This window comes from Cololabis saira, chromosome 10 (genome assembly GCF_033807715.1).
Source record: "Cololabis saira isolate AMF1-May2022 chromosome 10, fColSai1.1, whole genome shotgun sequence".
In the NCBI taxonomy this organism is placed as follows: domain Eukaryota; kingdom Metazoa; phylum Chordata; class Actinopteri; order Beloniformes; family Belonidae; genus Cololabis; species Cololabis saira.
In genome coordinates this window covers 14,529,957-14,548,870 of record NC_084596.1, presented here as the reverse complement: position 1 = coordinate 14,548,870, position 18,914 = coordinate 14,529,957, and the positions used below count along the sequence as shown (strand labels likewise).

Below are 18,914 nucleotides of genomic sequence, written 5' to 3'. Positions count from 1 at the left end.
ATGTATTTATTTATCTTTAATGTTCCCGTTGGTTTGCTGCATAAACCTGAACACACGCTCCACGAGTTGTTTTTTCAGCCTGAAAAAGCCCCGTCACTCAGCAAAGATTGTGTTTCCACGAGGAGAGTAAGACAAGCGTCTTCTTCACTGAGGAATGAAGTATACACAAAATAAATAAATAAATCACAGCTTGAAAATATCTTATTTGTGAAAAAAGAAACAGAAATATCATTTTAAGCGGTAGGATTTAATCTGAGACTGGTATTTACGACAATAATAGAGCACACCTGGACTGCAGGGAGCCACCCAGAGCTTGCTTCAAATTAGCATAGTGACAACTGGAACTGATCTACGGCAGGTAAACCGTCTCTGTGAACTCTGCGTCGCACCTGGAAGCAGGAACACCCCCGCACCACACACGCCCCAGCCTCTTACCCAGAGACAAAAGCTGGGGGAAGATGGCGAAGCACGTGCAACAATTCAGCTTGAGCCTCAGGCATGCGTGAAACCAGACCTGGTATGCGCCCGCCGGAATAACTCATACAGCTGCGTGATTCTGGGTTCTAGGAATACCACATGTTGATTGCTCCCAGAGATAGCACATCACGCCCCAGTGAGCAGCTCTGGTTAGCGCAGCCCTCCGGGAGGGCTCGTCTGATCGCCCCACGCTCTGTTTACACTCCCATCGTCAACACCGGGCCCCATCACGCCGCTGCAAATGGATATTTATTTAGATGGCAGACCCTAACAGGGTTTTATAGTGATCTTTGCAGAGGGTGACAGTGAAAACATCACATGAGTGTTTGGGCCGGCGGGGAAACTGCTGCGCAACAGTGTAAACAGGGAAATTACATCCCATAAGCACAGCGGCCAAGAAGAGAAGAGAGGGTTCTCCCATCAGATTTGGCCGATGAACTAAGCGTGTAGCATCGTTTCCTGTTTGCCCTTGTGCAAATATTTAAGGTGTGAGGGTTAAACCGCCAAGTCAAGTGACATACATGCAGATTCTAACTCAGATTTGAATCACTTTATATCCACATACATTGCCATACTACATAGACATGTAGGCCTTACTGTCTCAGGACGCCAAAAATGTATGAAAACATATCTTGAAAATGTATAATTTGATTTGTCAGAGGATTTCCCCTAGTTTGACTTTAAAAACACAGTTTTAAAGGTCAGTTCTGGCCAGCTTGTGTGGTCTTTGGAGCGATGGGGGTCGACGCCTAGTGAGTGGAGCTCAGCTGTGGTGGCGCAGGAGAAGGAGGACGGAAAACAAAACCCCATCTGTGACTTGTGTGCAAGTTCCAATGAACACAAAAGTCACATCAGCGGGAGGGAAGCGCTCTCACCCTCTGTTGCTGAACTACAGGTTCCTGTTGCGTTAAGGCTGAATTATGGTTCTGCGTCAACCCAACGCAGAGCACACGCCGTCACCGTGACGCCGTCATGAACCATTCGGACTTCTCCGTCACTCCATTTGGTCGCGGTGCAGTAGCCCCCGCGACCGCTAGTTAGCGATCTTTTTCTGAAGGGTTTATCCGACTTTTTCCGGTCACAGTAAATCAAAGAGATAAGGACAACTATTGTGCAAAAAACAAAAACAACAACAAAAAAAAATAAAAAAAATCACACATACACAAAGAAAAGAGCGCTGAAAGTTCACCACTGTTTCAAACCGGAAACCGGAAATGCGTTGCTACCAAGCGAACCAATGACAGCCCTTTCCGTCTGCGTGTGGTCTGCGTCGCCTCGACGCGTAGTTACAATTTTCGGGAGGTGCACATCAGTGACGGCGTCAGTGACGGCGTGTGGTCTGCGTCGATGCGTACCACACGCCGTAGGCACGACGTCGTTTTGACGCAGAACCATAACTCAAGCTTTAGATCTCCGGCCTTACGGGAGGCGCCTTGTGTGCAGCCTGAGCCGACAGTGTGATTCAAGGTCCATGCATCTAAAAGTTTAATATAGTCCTTTGCACCCCCAGGTAATGATTAAGACTTAGGCTACCTGTTATCAACAACTGTCATTGGCTGCAGTGCTGCTCTTCTCTGTACTCTACCATACAAATGGTCCCTTAAATCTGCACAGATATGAAGCCTGATCAAACAAAACATGGACATTTGTTTCTACGGAAAGAAATGTCTCATTAGGGCTGGGTATCGATTCAAATGTCAAGAATCGATTCGATTCCGATTCTTAAGATTCAGAATCGATTATCACGATTTGATTCGATTCGATCCGATCCGATTCGATATTGATTTGGCTTAGTGTTATTTAAAAAGTTTTGAATAATAATTTTCACTAGAAATAAATAACTCAAACAGGCCTTTCAATATCCATTTAAAGTGCAAAAATAGAAAGAAATTGCAACACTCATGCAGTAAACAAATCATTTTAGCTTATCTAATTTATTTTGTCACCACGCACACATATTGCCATAAAGCACCTGGCATTTTTCAGAAGTGTCATGACAAACTGTGTGTCCGACTACTGGGATTAAAGTTCCCCGGGCGAAAATTTAATGATGAGAAAAAAAACAAACAAATTTTTTTTTTTTTTTTTTTAAATCGATCTTTTGACATAAGAATCGATTTTTAGGACTTAATATGAGAATCGATTTAGAATCGGAAAATTTATTTTTTCAACACAGGCCTATGTCTCATAAAACATTTGGGGACATGACGGTCTTAATGAGTATTCAAAAATAAAGATAAATCCAACAACAAGTCATATTCCAATCATTAGTGCAGCCCTATTTAGCACCAGCCATGTATCATCCTTTCCAGTCATTGCCACTGTACTCACATCTAGCAGTGATGTCATAGTTTCGTAGTACACCTGTACATCACTATTCACTACAGCAAAGTAAGACGCAAAAGCAGAGAATCACAAGCAAACATTTTCAAGAGGGTAATATGACTTTTTAAAAGAAGCCCATGTGAAAATGACTGACATCTAGTGGTCAGGTTGGGGGACTGCAGCCATCTCAAACACCTTCACCCCACCAGGTCTTGTGACAGACAACCAGATCAGTGAAAACAAGACCGTATGAAGCAACGGGGGCCTCAAAATAGAAACCCCAAACCTTATGACCTCAGAGAAGTCAGTGGGGAAAGAACCACTTGGATGTTTTAAAAGCAGCAGTTATAAGTTTAACCTCCCCTCTAAAAAACCCCACCTCAGTTACACACAAATAAATATACATGAAGTAGGGATGGGCGGTATGGACTAAAACATTTATCACTTTATCATCAATTTCTGGCATTTATCCCGATAACGATAAAAATGACGATAGAAAAAATACCAATTAAACTCCACCTTTCTTTCTTTCTTTCTTTCTTTCTTTCTTTCTTTCTTTCTTTCTTTCTTTCTTTCTTTCTTTCTTTCTTTCTTTCTTTCTTTCTTTCTTTCTTTCTTTCTTTCTTTCTTTCTTTCTTTCTTTCTTTCTTTCTTTCTTTCTTTCTTTCTTTCTTTCTTTCTTTCTTTCTTTCTTTCTTTCTTTCTTTCTTTCTTTCTTTCTTTCTTTCTTTCTCATTTCCTTCCTTCCTCCTGCTCTCTCCTTCCTTCTTCCCTCCCTTCCTTCCTTCCTTCCTTCTTCCCTTCCTCTTTTCTCCCTTCCTTCCTTCTTTCATTCCTTCCTTCCTTCCTTCCTTCCTTCCTTCCTTCCTTCCTTCCTTCCTTCCTTCCTTCCTTCCTTCCTTCCTTCCTTCCTTCCTTCCTTCCTTCCTTCCTTCCTTCCTTCCTTCCTTCCTTCCTTCCTTCTTTCCTTCTTTCCTCCTGCTCTCTCCTTCCTTCTTCCCTTCCTCTTTTCTCCCTTCCTTCCTTCCTTCCTTCCTTCCTTCCTTCCTTCCTTCCTTTCTTCCTTCCTTCCTTCCTTCCTTCCTTCTGCTCTCTCATTCCTTCTTCCTTCCTCTTTTCTCCTTCCTTCCTTCCTTCCTTCCTTCCTTCCTTCCTTCCTTCCTTCCTTCCTTCCTTCCTTCCTTCCTTCCTTCCTTCCTTCCTTCCTTCCTTCCTTCCTTCCTTCCTTCCTTCCTTCCTTCCTTCCTTCCTTCCTTCCTTCCTTCCTTCCTTCCTTCCTTCCTTCCTTCCTTCCTTCCTTCCTTCCTTCCTTCCTTCCTTCCTTCCTTCCTTCCTTCCTTCCTTCCTTCCTTCCTTCCTTCCTTCCTTCCTTCCTTCCTTCCTTCCTTCCTTCCTTCCTTCCTTCCTTCCTTCCTTCCTTCCTTCCTTCCTTCCTTCCTTCCTTCCTTCCTTCCTTCCTTCCTTCCTTCCTTCCTTCCTTCCTTCCTTCCTTCCTTCCTTCCTTCCTTCCTTCCTTCCTTCCTTCCTTCCTTCCTTCCTTCCTTCCTTCCTTCCTTCCTTCCTTCCTTCCTTCCTTCCTTCCTTCCTTCCTTCCTTCCTTCCATTTAACGCAGAGCCATAAATCAGCTTTACACAAAAACATACATTTTTTTGACGGTATATCGTGAACGGTAAAATATCGCTCATTCCTAACGTGAAGTCACACGTCTTACATCTCCATGTAACCTGTTCCTGCCGTGCAAAGCCGTCAAAATCTGCCCACTTGGTGGCGAATCCAATCTTTTAAAGCTCTCCTGGATGCATCCTCTCCCGTCAGAGTTCTCAGCTTTGTCGTTAGCAAACGCAGCTCAAGAGAGCGACTGGAAGTGTGAAGCTATCCAACTGTTTCACAAGAAAAAAACAAGACTTGGGAATTTTCACAGCTGGCAATCTGATTCGCAGTATCCAGTTTTTTCCTGTTTCATACTAAAAATAACTGATGTAGTAGGTTTTTTTTTTGTTTTTTTGTTGTCCATTATTAGATTTTTCTGTGGTCGTGTTTTCACAACATCTGTTCTTCAAGTCTAGCTGAAGGAACATTTCCAAAATTGCACACTAAGCTGTGTATTTTAATCCTCGTAACGTGAGTCATGGAACATTTTATTCTAAAAAAGATTTTACCTCACACAAAAGGGTTTGATCCAAACATTTACAGATAAAGCTGAAGTTGGGTGACATCGCTTTCGAAGATTTAAACATAATAGTTCAGAAAATGTGTAAAATAAATGTTTAAAAACATATATGATAAAGTATTACTTACTGTGTGGAGGTATGGGGAAATACTTACATAACAAACATTGATCCAATAATTACATTACAAAAGAGAGCCATAAGAATAGTAAATAATTCAAAATACTGCGACCCAACAAACTCACTCTTCATTAAACTAAATACCTTAAAATGTGTAGATGTAGTTGAGCTAAGGACTTCTCTTATAATGTATAAGGCACACAACAACATACTTCCTTACTGCATTCAGGAAATGTTTTCACCCAGAGAAAGTCGGTATGAACTCAGGGGAACTTGTATGTTTAATAAAATAAAGGTAAAGACAAACTTTAGAAGTAGATGTGTTTCTGTTAAAGGGGTAAACTTGTGGAATAGTCTCTGTGATGAGCTAAAAATGTGTAGTTCTATCCGCAAATTCAAAAAAAATGTTTAAACTTAGGGCAATTGATAAATATAAACTATGACCAAGAGCAGCTTCTCCTGTAAATCCTCTATATCACATGCTTTTGTTGTAATTGATCTCTGTAATACTTTTTATTTTGATTTGTTGTGATGTGATGTATTGTAAAAAAGGGTAGGCATTAAATAAGCTACGGCTTCAGTCTACACCTTTTTTGGTTCATTTATTTATATATCCAGCTTTACTGTGGTGCATGTTTTGATTTTTTTTTTTTTATTAGTTTAGTTTATTTTCGGTCATGACACAAAAAAAAAATAAAAAACCAAGAATAGAACTGACAACAAGAAAACGAATACACTGTTCAAAGAAAACATAACAAAAAGGTTTCCAGTATACAAATAAACAAATAACATCTAGACCGAAAAAGGTGTAGGCTGAAGCAAAGCTTATTATTTGCCTACCCTCAAAAAGATTAATTAAATTAATGAAATAAAAGCAAAAAGTAAGAGAAAGACTGCCAGTAAAACAAATTGCCTCTGTGGGGATAACAAACATTCCTCAAAAAATAAAAAAGATTTTTAAAATAAAGGTGCAGTTTCCATGTTACCTTCATCCTTAAAAAATCAAAGCAAATCACCAATTAAATAAATACCCAAATACTTGACTATGATTGACTAATGGACCAAAATAAAAACTAACTAACTAACTAACTAAAGAGTGTCTGCTCCACCAGGAAACGGACATCTGGGACCAACCTTAGCGTTCTGCAGTGCGGTCTGGTAGCTGGACGGCTTGTAGTACAGCCTCTGCGACGGCTCGGTGTGGATGTCCCCCAGAAACAGCTCCTCCACCAGGTGGTCCAGGTTGTGGTGCAGGTACTGCTTCTCCACCCTCAGCAGCTGCAGCTCGTGCATGGCAAAGTTGAGCTCTCTGGAGCAGTTGTAGCCGCCGTCCTCGCTCCACAGCTGGTACGAGGTGTTGGGCTCCCAGGGGCCCGTCACGGCCCCTCTGCAGCTGCGGTTGAGCCTCCGGCCCAGCTGCTTGGCCACGGGGGCCGTGTGACACACCATCTGCACGTGGTGGAGGTGGTACTCGGCCTCCGTGCCCCCGCGGATGATCCAGGAGGCCTGGCGTAGGCGCAGCCGCCCGCTGATCACCAGCGTGTACGTGGGTTTGGTGCAGTAGTTGTCTTCGTAGTAGAACTGATGGGCCTGGAAAGTGTTGTTGGGGTAAAACCTGTAGGAGCGGGTCAGAAACTCTGGGCCGGGTCTCACCTCACAGCTGCAGGAGAGGAAAAACAAAAGGCCTGTGTTGAAAAAAATCGATTTCCCAATTCTAAATCGATTCTCATATTAATTCCTAAAAATCGATTAATATGTCTAAAGATCGATTTTTTTTTAAATTTTATTTTATTTATTCATGTTTTTTTTTGTTTTTTTTCATCATTACATTACAACTTTTGGTTATTTTTTTCTTTATCCCCAAAAAGGAAATGTTTTGTTGGACACGAGAATAACTGGTGCCATGTTTTTGCCTTTAAATATGTTTAAAGGTATGAAAACATTAAAGTGTTATGTTATAATTGCATAAATTGTCTATATTTCATTACTTTATAAACTGTCTTGGGGTCACATTTGCAAAAAATGCTAAAAACCAAATGCTCAAAAATTAAAAACCAAAATAGACCGAAAATGGAACAAATAAAAACGGAATGTGGGAAAAAATAAAACCGATTTCCTCCGTCTCTGTTTCCTCCCTGGATCTGTTTGGTAATTCTGACCCACATGATGTTTCTGAAAGCAGTTCTATCAGCATTCTGGGAGCTGATTGGTCCTTACAGCATCATTAGCTGCCAATACTTGCTGTTTAATCTCAATATAATACTAGTAGTAATATTTTGCATAACTACAGTCACATAATTCATGCAACAGATCAAAAAACAGTTTTAATAACACTAACCCAAATCAATATCGGAATCGGATCGAATCAAATCTTGATAATCAATTCTGAATCTTATGAATCGGAATCGAATCGATTCTTAACATTTGAATCGATCCCCAGCCCTAAAAAACAACATACATTGCTCGTAACACTCGAGCTTTATTTGCTACACATGAACCAACAAGGACTTTTCATTGTCATTTCCTACTCTGAAGAGTTTGTTGAAACACAAACTAAGAGAAAGGCCTTGTTGAGTCAGGGAACACACACCTGGTGGACACCCAGTGACCCTCCACGTTGGGGGGCATCTGCACGGTGATGCGGGCTCCATTGTGAAGGTGCTTCAGCATGCGTTGGCACTGCGAGTCTTTGGCCGAGTGGCCGAAGGTCTTCTGCAGGGAGAGGTGGCTGGAGTGGCCGTCTGAGGAGTGAAACAAGGACGCTTCCGCCCAGACTGTTTGGGAAATAAGAGCAGAATCCACAATGAGATTAAACTTAATCAGATTAAAAAAAATAAGATTAAAAATAATTACCAATTAATTTTTTAATTTCAATTTTTGTCAAAATTATTACAAATAAGAACGAAAAACACACATATACAGTATAATGTAGCTAGTTTTTTGGGGTTGAGTTCATTGCTGAAATAAGACAAAATAGCAGTTTCTTGAATAGTCGCGTTTCCATTTTCCCGAAGGAAACGCGACACTGGATTTGCGATCGAGGCAGCGCTGCAGGAGGTCGGTGTTTCCATTGAACGGTGTCTTTCTCTGTAGACTTCCCACAGTTCTCTCTCCCCGAATAACCATAACTCTCCGTTGCTCATCCTGCAAGACTTTTTCAAAATAATTTCAAAATAATGAAAAAGAAGATTTCGACTTTGAAGTAGATGGACAAAAACATCTTTAGTTTTGAGATGATCATTCAGATGATTGTTCAGAGGCAAAGCTTTTATGTACTAAAGTCAGGCAAAACGATTAGGTAGCGTTATAGCACAACTAAATCATATGAGGCAAGAAATAGCTGAAAACTAGGTTTTGATGACTTTAGATTGAGTGACTACATCACATCCAGCGCTGCTAGAGACGTGCAAATGTGCAAAAAGTGTTTCCATTACACTTCTGGGGTTAAGTGGATTATTAACACATCTAAAAAAAAAACAAAGAGTAGTTCTCACTTTAGCTACTTAATGCTCAGCACCGTCTTTTTAGCTGTTTATGAGGACCTAATAGAGGACAATACTTCTTATTTTGTGCTGTTAACTGTGCTTAGAGAGTGCAACTGGTTTAATTGGCCTGGAAGGGTATGGGGGGGGTGGCGCTTAGCAAGGCGGCCAGAATCAACTATCTTCGCTCCCGTTTGAGGGTTGCTGCCCAGATGTAACCAGAGGACACCAGCTCCATCAGCAAGTCCAGTCCTTGGGGTCGCTCTTGATTATTTTAGTGTCCCAGCTCCAACATACCTGGTTCAAATGAATGAATCAGTATTGACCCGAGTATTAACCAACGTCTCTAATGACTCATTAATCTGATTCAGCTCCTAAAACATGCAGGACAGCGGCCTTCAAGGACCAGACCTGAAGCCAGACTGCTTTAGCTCATTGGTTTCTACCTCTTGCAGCAGCTGGGCCTTCAAGTCGGGCAACTTTCTCTTTGGATAATTTCAAGACCCTTAAAAATTTAGCAACTGGACCACCTGCCAACAACATCCAAAAATTAGAAACAGGGACTAGCGCAGTGGTTCCCAAACTGGGGGGCGCGTCCCCTAAGGGGACCTGTTGCTTCAGGTCCCACAACTACCCGGTGCTACTGAGGTAGATGCATGTGGTAATCTCTCACCTGCAATCGGTTTGAGAGGATCTGTAACATGAGGCAAGCCCACCCCACTCACCGAAAAGGTGTGGGGATTAAAGCTGACATTTTTGCAGAGCAATTGTTGAGATTTTGATTATTTGTTTAGCTGTTGCTGTATTTTTTCCTCAGGGAGCTGGTTATTTTTGGAAAAAAATATGTTGAAAGTAATGCATACTGTATTGTACAGTAAAAAGGAAAAAAAAGATATGTGTTGCACACATGAAGCAAGCCCACTCACATCACTGAAAAGATGTGGGGATTAAAGGTGTAATTTTTGTAGAGCAAATGTTCAGATTTTGTCTCCTGTTTGTATTGTTGTTGTTGTTTCAATCTCTGGGAGCTGGTCAGGTTGAAAATCTATTTTTACAGAGATGAGCAGTTTTTTCGCATATATGTTCAATATATGAAATAAATTGCAGTCGCATTTGAATGCAAAAGATGTGTTTGTGTTGGGGTCGGGGGGGGGGCTCAAAAATTCTGTTACGTACAAAAGGAGGGCAAAAAAAAGTTTGGGAACCACTGGACTAGCGGAACTATTCTGAGACCTGCCATCACTTGGCCTCCAGATCTCCACTAGTCCCCCTTTCACCTCCAGCAGCATCATTTCAGATGTTTTGGTAGCAACATTTGAAATGAACCGATCCCATCACAGCCGAGCTAACTTCCTGTAGCCAAACTTAAGGTGGGCGAGTTCCAGCCGGCTTCCAGACCCTCGTTGAGTTAACTGGTTCTGCCCGCCTTGCAGTAAGATGAAAAAGACTTTTAAAACCAGTCTTCAGAAGACCCGTGGGAGGAGGAGGAGGAGGAGGGTTTGTCCAGTTGCTTTTATTGAGTCTATGGTTGATGTTTCTTCTGCTGCCTGGTACATCAAAGCCCAACCCAGAGAAACCAGGCTCTTTATAATCAAAGAGGAAAAGGACTGGATGACATTTAAAAGTAATTCTTGGTGTTAAAATGCTAACATAACCACGAAGAATTAACTTATTTTCTAACTTTTATGTATCATAACGAATGAAGTACAACTGCTTTCAAGATGGCTAATAAGAAAGTCAATTAGAGCGAGATCAAACAGAAAAAAGCAGCTGCCTCATAGGTTTGAAGTTTCATTGTCATGGTTTCAGTCTGCCGGGCAACTTTGAAGTGTTTACGTGGTTTAATTTAATCACTTTAACTTGTGTAGTTAAACCGGGGACTTCAGGAAGTCATCAGTGACCAGGAACACCTCGTATAAAAGAAGAGTTGATGGGTTATCGTCAGCTGGTCATGCATGGAAACAACTTCTGCTCCCACAACACAAAACCCAACCGAGACAAAGTGTAAAGTTTGCACGGCCAGCGGGACACAAAGATTAGAGCGGCAGTACATTTTCTCAGTCCTGTCCACATGCCGGCCATGCACCACATGAAATAACACTAACTTCCACGCTGGAGGGAACTGGAAGGGATAAAATATCGGATATGAGAGCATTTTCTAAGCCTGCAGCCAATGAAAGTCCCTGCGGCTCAAATTCCAGCGAGGATATTCCATGTAAAAATCTACCTTGAAATATCAAGACTCAGGCCTAAATTCTTTCTTTCAGACCCGATTTACTTGGGAATGTCATTTAACGCGCAGTGCCGCTGTGCTTTTAATTTGAGACTAATAACACTGAAGGAGGGACAAAAGAGATGTGATTAACAGAAGCCAAGAGCTCGCTCCAGCTGGTTTACACGCAGCGACGCCGCTCCAGAGCGCGCGAGCTCGGCGTAAATCACCACAGCGCAGCGCAGTGGAAACGCTGGACGACTCCCATTGTGGGGACTTGATCCCCGACTCAGCTGGTGGCATTAGTTACGCTGCTTTGTCTTCTGGGGGTGTATTACAGAAAATATTAAACCTGTTTCACAGCTTGCTGCACCCCCCCGCACCTGTAGCTCAGCCAAATGTTTGCTCCATAGTGACGAGTGCAGAAAAATACATTTTTGTAAACACCATCCAATCCATCCATCCATCCATCCATCCATCCATCCCTCCCCAGCAAGTTTCTCCAGGACAGCTGAGAAATATAATCTCAGTGTTCCCTGGTTCTGCCTCGGGGCCGTCTCCTGGTTGGACATGCCCGAAACAACTCCCTAGGGAGGCGTCCAGATGCCTGAAGCATATAAAGAGATATAATCTTACAAATAAAATAAAAAAATATGGAGGGGGATCAGATGAGGCACTCTGTCAAAGCGTCTGCGGATAAATGGTTCAACATCTTAAATTGACATTAAAGTGAAAACCGATGGACTTGATCCTGAAGGCCACAACCAGTCATTACTCGTTATTAAAAAATAAAGCCAATTCTCTTGTGGAAATAACTGCATGGGCATAAAAAGACTCCAGCAAACACTTTTCCTTCCTGCATTGAACACCATTAAGTATATCTGAAAACTGTCCAGAGTTAGTGCGTCTTTTCTGGGGTGGAATCCATATTAGGACTGAGGTGAATTTAATCACTGCCCTGAGATTTCTCGAAAAACTATTTGAAACTCTTATTAGAAGTAATGTATGCACCATCCTGAAGGATGTGGTCAAGATAGATGTTAAACTGTATTTTTCTCATCCAGTAATGTTGTATTTGTAGCATATGAACCACCTCAGATGCCTCCGAGTCCAGGGACGTCAACACCATCTCCGGATGAACTCAACACAAAGATTCATGTATTGCACAATAAAGTTTTTAATAAAAATGCTAATGAAAGAATTTTCAAAGTAAATGTTTCGCCCATGAGATCATGAGTCGGGGTGGGAATTGATAAGATTTTTACGATTCCAATTCCATTTACGATTCTTCTTATCGATTAGGTTCTTTATCGATTCCATTTTCAATTCTCATTTGGAAAAAAAGGACAACAATGAGACAAATAGCGCTAATATGATGGGACGTGTTCGTTAATTAATTAGTTAGCTGCAGTGTTATTAGCAAGACATGCTAACGCTGCTGGGTTGAAAATTACGTAATCGTAAACGTGACATCCATTAATTGTTATTGCATGCTGTGCGTGCAATGTTTTTGCATATTGGTAGCATTTCCTCCCTTTGAAAAAATATTCACTTGGCAAATTGCGCTTTTGTCGTCTTTTTTACTGAAATGTAACCAGACTTTCGAGCATATCGCTGGGGCGCCATGTTTACTCTTGACAGCTGGCTTACGTACGTATGCGGATGACGTCATTCGTGCTCACTGGAATTGAAAAGGAATTGAAACATTCCCATCCCTACTCATGAGTGTCCAGCTTCATGGGCTGAAATTCTTCCCGATTCCTTGAACTGTTCAATGGTTTCATGCACAACCGAGGAAGAATTGTGAAAAATCAATTCAAATAAACAGTTCAATTATTTCCTCCTTTCTTCTGACCGGCTGGAGATCCTCCAGCCGCCTTTGCTCAACTGATGCTGCTTTTCAAACAAATCAGGGCGTTTGTGAGGCCGCTTTGCAGGAGCCAAGTTCATCCCAACTTTGACTGGAATGTGCTCAAAGCACGAGACGCAGGAATTGATGCATAGTGATAAATCACACTTTGATTATGAGACTGAACATGAAATATCTGGAGAATACCGTCAGCAATGAGTAGAAGTCAAAGAATCCATCTATCTTTTTTTGTTACCTGACACTTAATCAAACTATTTAATCCTAAATCTTTTGTTCATAATATATTAATATGAATAATATGAAGATAAAAGGTAGAAAAAAAAAAGATCAGTCAATTCATCAAAGTATCACGATGACGAAAATGAACAACTTTATACTTTTTTCACATTTTGAAAAGATGTAAATGTTGGAACAGAAACTTGAGTCGCAGTAATCTGAATATTTACATCAAATCTTGTTTTTGATAGCAGATAAATAGCAGCTCGAACTGATGTGGAGTAGACCTGATCATGAAAGTCTCAAAATCGTTATGAGGAGATGTGAAAAATCAACCATTTTAATCACTGTTAAAAAATACTTTCAGCTTAATGTTAACTACTCTAAATGGGAAAAAGCCTAAGGAGCTTATGTGTATTCCGTTTGAAGCGCCATACATCTCCTCCTTCACACGGTTAATGAGTGATAAATGTGTGAGTGATGGGAGTTTCTTCCAAGAGGTTTCTCTTCCAACTCCTCCCTCATTAAGGCGATAATCATAACAACTTGGACCTTCTCTGGTCCCTCGCTGCTGCTGTTTCCCAAACTGCCGCGCTCTATCTAATTGAAAGTGCCCACAAAACTCCCAGAGCCCTAAACCACGGTGAACATTTCCAGTTGGGCCTGATCCCACTGGTGAGGTAAGAATACTGGGACCCCTGACAAGAAGAAAGTCTCCACATCGTTTGTAGAAGGAGGAAAATCCACAAGTGCCGGAGCAGAGGCCAGACAAAGGACTGCTCAGTGTGTTATCTCACAGTTTGGCTTTAAACTTTAAAATGATTTAATCCAGGAGTGAGACATTTATAAGTATTTATTTCAAGATGCTGCTGGTACTTAAGTATTTATGTTTCACTGCATTTGGGGTGCAAGGCTCATCTCTGTGTGATTGACTTCCAAAAGCGGTCTCAAGTTTGCACAGATTAGCATTTGCATTCAGGATGACGTGCGATCATAAAATACAGCTTTTGTTCAGTAACACGAATGTGCAGCCAGCTGTCAGGCCGCACATTGATGTGGGAGAGAAGGTGGACTCATAAAAGGAAAAGATCCCCGCGTTCAGCAGCTGCAAGAGCTCACGTAATCTGCAACTCAAGATGGGAGCTCCAGTTTTCCTGCTTCTCACTCATTAACCAAGAAAACCAAAGGAATTCATCACAGTGGTAGCAGCAAGTAGCTGTAACATTTCTTTAAAGGATCTTCTTTTCTATTGGAGGCATTAAAAACATCTGACATAAATACAGTATAAGTTAAAGTGAATTAAAACAACTTCCAGGATATAGGACGATATAAACTACCCATGTTGGGTCACTTTTTCCTCAAACTCAAAGCATGGATTTTGAAGCGGTTTGCGTATAAAGCGGTTCACATCCTGCAGTGTTCACCATAATCAGTGAAAAATGACCGGTCGTTGTGTTAATGCAGATGTATGAGCTTGTTCGTCGAACACGTAGTCAGCACAATCCTCAGCAGCCGCACCGCTGCAGGCGTGAACCATAACCAAGCTGTAAATCATAAATAAACACGTAAATAAAAAAGTTACATGAAAGTAAAGGACTGGGAACACTCGCCCTCAGAGCAAGTTTTTATTAAATGAAAAAGTACTTAAAAAATAATCCTTCAGTAGCAGAAGTGCTAGTGTTAGTAAGGATGAACAAACGTCAACAAACATTAGTATTAACACATTGAATATGACCAAAATCAGTTATTAATCGAGCATTTTTACACACACATCTTTAAAAACTGCAGATGCATGATATTATCTAAGAGACAATTGTTATTACGTTACCCATAAACTTGATATATAGCAACAGCTTAGCTTTTAGCTTCATGCCACCGAGTAAAGAGCAGATATGAACTAAACTCAACCAAAAACTTTCACATTTTAGATCTGGTACAGACTTAAATGAGGACAAATAAAAATAAAAACTGCGTCCCGTTGCAGCTATGTTAACAGGTAGGTGAGGCTAACATGCTAGCATGTTGACTCTAATGTTTAGAGGGGATAATGTTTACCAAGTTCAGACGGGAAATCTGAACCATTCATGCAAGAATCTGTGAAAACAGCTTCACATTTCATGTTTAGTACACCGAACCTAAAGGCTGCACGAGGGTTGTTCTGTTTTTATGTGTCTGAAACAGTCATGAACTCATAAACTGGTGCTCGTTAAATCACCTAATAACTTCCTTCAAAACAAGTGTCAACACCGAGATTCTGGGTGAAAAGCAATCAAACAGAGTAGAAGTCATTCTCTACCCATTAAAAACTTTTATATATATTTTTTTATCCACAACAAGCGCCGACTAGTCAATTAAATTTCAAAATACATAAAATCCTCAAGGGGAGATTAATTTATGCATAGAACTATACCGTTGTCCATGTTTTATCTGTCAAATGCATTTAAACAGTATCTTAAAGTTGGACGTGTTGCAGAGGAACAGACATGAATGACCTTCAGGCAGCTCCGTTAACGGTTTTATTTATTCATCTTTGCATTTTTCAGTTTAAAAAAAAGATAAAAAGCACAGGACAACTCTAAAACCAACATGAAAAAGAGGAAAAACAACAATCAAAACAAGTACATTTGCCCATTTACACTATGTTCAGACCTCCAGCTGCTGTTGAAGATCAGTGACTAAATGGACTTTGAGGTGAGACTGCTGGTCAGGTCTCGGTGCTCTAATGTTTTCATGAACATGTCACTGAGGTGGACTATTTTCAGCTTCATAAAGAATAATTCAATCCTGATGTGAGTCATACTGGGCTACTCTGTGGTCAACTCAACATGCCTTTCCTACAACTGTCTGTCAACTGTCGACTCTAATTGACCGCTGTTTTCTTCTAACGCTTTGATTAAATTTGTCCAGCTTGTAGAGCGTAACTTTGAAGTTCCTCTTTTTATAACATTTCTCTGACTCTTGCCTCTATAATTACAGCTCTGACTATCTGGCATCTTCGCAGTTCAAAGGGCTCATTTCTCCAGCACTTTATTGGCCGATACTGGCATCCACGCCTGTGTAACTCAAGACGCTACAGCGCTGTATTAAGCCGGTCGATATAATTGGTCAGTATGGATTTATGTTTCATTTTGTTCAGATATCAACTCTTTCCAACATTAACTTATAGAGTACAGGGATCTGAAAGTGACTGACTTTTAATGGCGGTTTCAGTTTTGGCTCCCAACAATAACAAAGACAACATCATAAAGACAATAATAATTTTCATTTTCCCACATATTGTGCCCTGCACACTTAGGGGAGTGCTTCCTTCCTCCTGTTTGTGTTGAACGTTGGTGTTTCTGGGTAAAATAATTCAAGCAGCTCTACCAGCATTTGTAATGTTGAGCTCCGTGGTTTTTCATTCAGTCTTCAGTCCCAAGTTTAAATCTATCTTAGACTATTTTATGTGAACTTTGTTGAGTATGTAAAGCCTTAATAAAGTTACATGTTTGTGCACGAAAGTTTCACTGTACGTATTTTTGTTCATTTGACTGACTATTGAAAATGCAACGTCCAGCAAAAGTACATCCTGGATATAATTCCTCAAAATGTATATTATATTTTTTATACTTTCTGTGCAATCAAAAAGGAACATTTGACAGAGGGCAACTCATATCTTCATCAATGTCACAAATAAAAGAAGCCCAATAGGATGAGAACTTCAACTTTGGAATAGAATTCACTATAAGATATTGATATTTTACAGATGCAATAAAGCTTTAAGTCAGTACAGCAGGGAAGTGTAAAAACCTCCACATACATCCACTTGTAAATGTGTTTTTATAACTTTACTGTTTTGCTTTGCGGTCCCCCAAGTAAATTTATGGCCCACAATAATCCAGGCTGACAATGCATTTCCATTGCCACGACAAAACCCTGCAATAACACACCACCTAATTGAACGTTGGATTCACTTAAACATACTTGAGAATAACTGGACTTCCAAACGTCAATTTTGATCTTAACCCGGTCATTTGAAGTCTGTGCCAGAGCTGCCTCCTCCTGTCGCTGGAGGCAGATGGATCGGGTCAGTCGCGGGGCCATAATCCTCTGCAGCTCGGACAAGGTTTTCATCAGGGCTGATTTATGGTTCTGCGTTAAATCGACGCAGAGCCTACGCCGTATGGTACGCGGCGACGCGCACCATACCGCCGTAGGCTACGCCGTACCCTACGGCAGGGGCGAAAATCCCGGGGGGGACAGGGGGGACAAGTCCCCCCCATTAGTAAAGCTGTCCCCCCCTAGAATAATTTGAGACAGAATTAATAATTTTGGAACAATGCAGTAGTATTTAGTAGTGATGCACCAAAAGGAAAATTTGAGACCGAAACCGAAATCGAAAATAATAATAAACAGTAAAATCTCATTACACTTAAAACAAGAGTCATCACCAGAAAAATAACTTATTTGACAATTTTCACCTGTTTCAAGTAAATTTTCACTTGATATAAGTAGAAAAATCTGCCAGTGGGACAAGATTTATCTTATAAGCAAAACAATCTTGTTCCACTGGCAGATTTTTCTACTTATTTTAAGTGAAAATCGACTTGAAACAGGTGAAAATTGTTGTTTTTTTTCCAGTGATGAGTCTTGTTTTAAGTGTAATGAGACTTTTTTTAACTAAAAATGAGACATTTTAACTAGAAATAAGACAAATATTCTTGTTTTTTTTGGGTTTTGGGTTTTTGCAGTGTATTATGTCAGATGTGCTGTATTATTGCCACCTTCCACCTAATACCATTGTTTTGTATTGCTCTAAGAAAGGTCTTCTGCCTGTTTGCAAGATAGAGATGAAAATGTCAAAATGCTGTATTAAAGGAAGGCTAAAACTTTTATTCCTTGTCCCCTCCTGGATTTATTCTCTAAAATGTTACTGTTTATTGTCCCCCCCAACTATGAAAGGGGATTTTCGCCCCTGCCCTACGGCGTAGGCTCTGCGTCGATTTAACGCAGAACCATAATTCAGGCTTCAGGAGAGGATGTTTTAAGTGGCTCTTAACTCTCCGAGGGCTTTCATTTACTTCTAGCCTTCAGAATAAACCATAAATTGGTCTTTTTTTTTTATTTCTGTTTGACACAAACTGAGAGCCGTGATTGCCAGCAGGTGTGCTGAGACAAGAGGAGGACAGGTGACTGCTCCCACCTGGACACTCAACCCGCTGCTGGGGAGAATAACACCAAACGAGGAAAAAAAGGTTTCTTACCCAGAAAAGTAATAAAAACCAGTTTAGGTGACGGCCCCATTCCGCACTTGCATGAGAGACTGAAACGAGCTTCTCTGGTTGAAGGGTCAAAAGCGGCTCCGGTTATGCTTGGTTATTATGTCCACAGAGATCCGGCACATGTTTTAATCCAGAGCGCGGAGCCAACACTCCCGCGGAGCCCGAGCATCATGGAAACACGCCTCCGAGTAACAATGGGGATGAAAAACAACAAAACCCCTCCCGCAGCATGTGGTTTACAGCGAATAATGCCCACTTAAGGAATCAAAGCGGAGTCCAAACACGAGGGAACTGCGGTTTGTGTCAGTAACTGCGCGTCCTCCGTGCGTCCTGCGTGATGCGCCTCGGACTGGAGGAGTGTGTGAGAGACGCGTCCCCAGATGGGAGTCTTCCCCTCCGCCCAGTCCATACTTTAGGGGCGTGGAGAAGTTGAAGTTTCTCGTCGTAGGTGCACACAGAACAGTGGGGGGAAAAAAATTACAAAAAAAAATCATTTTTCTTAAGGTCACCCACTACGGAAGAGTATTAGGGCCAGGCAGGAGAAAAAATATTTGAGAGGGGAAGATTTTTTTTTATTGTGCACTTCGAGAAAAAAGTCGAAATTTCGAGAAAAAAGTCTAAATGTCGAGAAAAAAGTCTAAATGTCGAGATTGTTGAAATACTACGGAAGAGTATTAGGGCCAGGCAGGAGAAAAATAAAAATAATATTTTAGAGGATTTTTTTTTCATTATGCACTTCAAGAAAAAAGTCGAAATGTCGAGTAAAAAGTTGAAATGTCGAG

At 41.0% G+C, this 18,914-nt stretch overlaps 1 protein-coding gene across 1 annotated transcript in view; it reads right to left on the bottom strand.

Annotated features, from left to right (window-relative positions):
- The window catches only part of LOC133452451 (protein APCDD1-like), a 34,775-nt gene extending 16,303 nt beyond the window's left edge, over window positions 1-18,472 (bottom strand). Inside the window, exons 1-3 of the mRNA XM_061731774.1 lie at window positions 18,115-18,472; window positions 7,682-7,865; window positions 6,226-6,751 (exon numbers count right to left, since the gene is read on the bottom strand). Of these exons, the coding sequence (XP_061587758.1) occupies window positions 6,226-6,751; window positions 7,682-7,865; window positions 18,115-18,154 (750 nt within the window). The 5' untranslated portion in view covers window positions 18,155-18,472. The remainder of the gene's footprint in view (window positions 1-6,225; window positions 6,752-7,681; window positions 7,866-18,114) is intronic.
- Window positions 18,473-18,914: the final 442 nt, after the last annotated feature.